General features: G+C 39.6%; 1 protein-coding gene across 1 annotated transcript; it reads right to left on the bottom strand.

Annotated features, from left to right (window-relative positions):
* Positions 1-588: 588 nt before the first annotated feature.
* Positions 589-2058, bottom strand: LOC107640105 (fatty acid elongase 3-like). The gene has a single exon (XM_016343659.3). It carries the CDS (start codon positions 1816-1818, stop codon positions 703-705), a length of 1116 nt encoding a protein of 371 aa, XP_016199145.2. The 5' UTR covers positions 1819-2058; the 3' UTR covers positions 589-702.
* Positions 2059-2880: the final 822 nt, after the last annotated feature.

Here is a 2880-nt window from a genome sequence, read left to right as displayed (position 1 = left end):
GAATAACTTACATGTTATTTTAGGGAGGATAGAGTAGCATTTACTGTATATATATATTACTATCAGAAGTTTTCAGAACATGTGGAGAAGAAGATAAGAGGGAAACAAATAACAATGATTGCACATTTTGCACGTATTACCTACGCTTTAGCTACACGTTTGTAACCTGCATTAAATAGAGGTACTATTTTATTATATAAAAATAAAAGTCGACTGGGAGACACAAGATGATATCGTGTCATAGGTGAGGAAATGAACTTTAATTTATTGCCTATCGCTGGGACTGTGATTTCCAGCAAATAAACTTACTTTATCAAATGAAAGAAGATTATTGCTACATGGATGGCCATACATTTAGATGCCGTGTGTTTCTTTTATACCAAAGAGAAAAATTAAAATACACGATGATATGATTTTTGTTTACTTGAAAAGTTTCCATACCAATAAGTACCTAGAGTGAAAACACCATTACAGTACACCAACCTATCTAACATGACCAGAATGCAAATTGTGGTTTGTTAATTAATTACAATAGCTTGCTCATTCATCATATAAATGAATCAGAATCATATAGTCTACAAAATCAAATGAACAAAAAAATAATTTAGCTATAGTTTTATTTTGTTTCCATATACATGCATGGTTTTTACATAGACAGGTGAAAAAAAAGGAACAAAAATGATGACTACATCTCTTAGTTTCTCAATTGAGCTTCAACTTGGATGTGTCTGATAATTCGTTGTTATTATTATTAGCGGCGGCACAAGATTTCTTCTTTTTCCCCTGAATGTACATCCTAATATAGAAGTTGAGGAATAAGAGCAAAACGACACCGTTCAGAAAAGAGTTGAAAACCCAGGCTCCCATCCCATTGCAGCCACCGTTGAAGAAATGCAGGAGGAGCACCCCAACGTGGCACACCAGATTGCACCCCAACAGCACCATCTTGCAATTCACCACGAATGGAAAACACGCGCTTCGCAACCCTATCGCCGTCCACACTCTGTAACCGTAAACCAGAGAGTCAACGAGAGTGGTGAACAGGATCGCCAGAACCTGAAACGATTGCGAGAATTCCAGCCACAGGAACGACATGAATGCGGAGATTGAGTGGTTGAACACCTGGAAGAACGCCAACTTGCGCCTTCGTAGCACCGACAAGGTTGTACGGAACATGTGGAGGAAGCGTGAGAGGTAGAACACGTAGGACCAGAAGAACACGCGGCCTGAGGGGCGCGTGCCGAGTGGGAAGCAGAGGAGCCATTGGAATGGGGTCTTGGAGCGCCGCCAGAACCAGCTGGTTTCTCGGATTTCGGCGACGGAGGAGAGGAGGAGGCCGGCGAAGATGGTGGCGGAGATGAGGGACATGAGGAGGCTGTGGAGGGCGGGGAGGGGGCCCAGGGGGACGGTGGTGCCGCGGGGGAGGAGGAGGGAGAGGAGGAGGTGGAGGAAGAGAGAGAGGAGGATGTAGATGGCGATGGAGTTGAAGAGGAACAGCCACGTGGAGCCCCAGCATTGGGTGTTGCTCCACCGAAACCCCACGATAGCGGGATGCTCCGAGAGGTAGAACTTGATTGTGTGGATCACCGCCATGAAGGACGAGGCGGCGGCGCCCGCCGCTGTGGTTGACATGGCCGATGATTCTGCTGCTGCTATGGATACCCTCTCTCTCTCTATTCCCTTTAATAAATCATATTCCCTCCGTTCATTGTAATTTAATTTCTTTCTTTTTTTTTCCTTTGCGTTGAGTCTGTTTATGATGCTTTTAGATTTTTCGTCGGCTGTTGTACAAAACGAGAGAGGACAACCAGCAACCATCCACGCTAAATTTGTTCCCAACAACCCGCTCTCCACCTGAGTCTACGTGGCCAACTTCAATCACACATATTGACTATTATTTGACTTTCTCTTCTTTTTTTTTTAAAATTAGTACATTTAATTTGAGTCATTTTACATCACTACCTATTTGCCTTTTTCTTTTTTTTACTATTTAACTACTGTAAAAAACTAGCAAAATCAAAGTTCATCCAGAATAGTAAATTCTTATTTAAAAATTCTATCCAATTTTGAGTAACGTGTTTTCTAATGATCAGATTAAGAAAAAGGTTAATAAAGATATTTTGTTGGAAGTGATATTCCGTGATGACACCATTATGATTTATGATGAGAGTGACCAGCTGATAAAAGGTATTGTCGTTTAGAAATGAGAAGAACCCTTGCTCAATTGGAGCCTACCGAACCTTCAAAGTTGAAACCAATCAAACAATCTCTTTGTGCAAGTGTACGTGAAACATGCAAATTAGCTAATAGTACTAATATGGTTAGACACTTGTGGCTTCCTTCATATGAAAAGATCATTATAAAGCCATAATCGGTGAGATGGCTCAAATAAAGCCAAATACTACTTGAGCCCACACGTCCCTTTCTGTACCCTTTTCTTTCATATTTGCAATCACGGCATTGTGCTCCACTCTTTATCTTAGGGACTAAGAAAATGAAATGAGAATAACTTTGAAGCAAGTTGCATCCGAGAGAAAATTGATGAATTGCTTATTATTCCACTAAATAACTCATGGTTGGAAAGTAGTTTACTTGATTATGATAGTGAGTTACTAAGTTTAATTTATTGCAAAACTCAAATGGTCTTAAGAAGAGTAGTTTAAGTAAAAACCTTCTATTATTATTGATGTAGGCTACGATCATATATATTGGCAGTATGTAGTGAGGGTTTCATTTAACAATATGAGTAAGCACAAACACATAGTTAATCTATGAAAGACATTTTCAATATTAATTACAATTATTACAAAGTTCAATATCCCAACTTATATAATGGGTCTAAAATTGTATTTACTCCCAAATAAATGTTTTGGTTATAAT

Source organism: Arachis ipaensis, chromosome B5 (genome assembly GCF_059453495.1).
Source record: "Arachis ipaensis isolate K30076 ecotype BB chromosome B5, ASM5945349v1, whole genome shotgun sequence".
Classification (NCBI taxonomy): Eukaryota; Viridiplantae; Streptophyta; class Magnoliopsida; order Fabales; family Fabaceae; genus Arachis; species Arachis ipaensis.
This window is presented reverse-complemented; position numbering and strand designations above follow the sequence as displayed.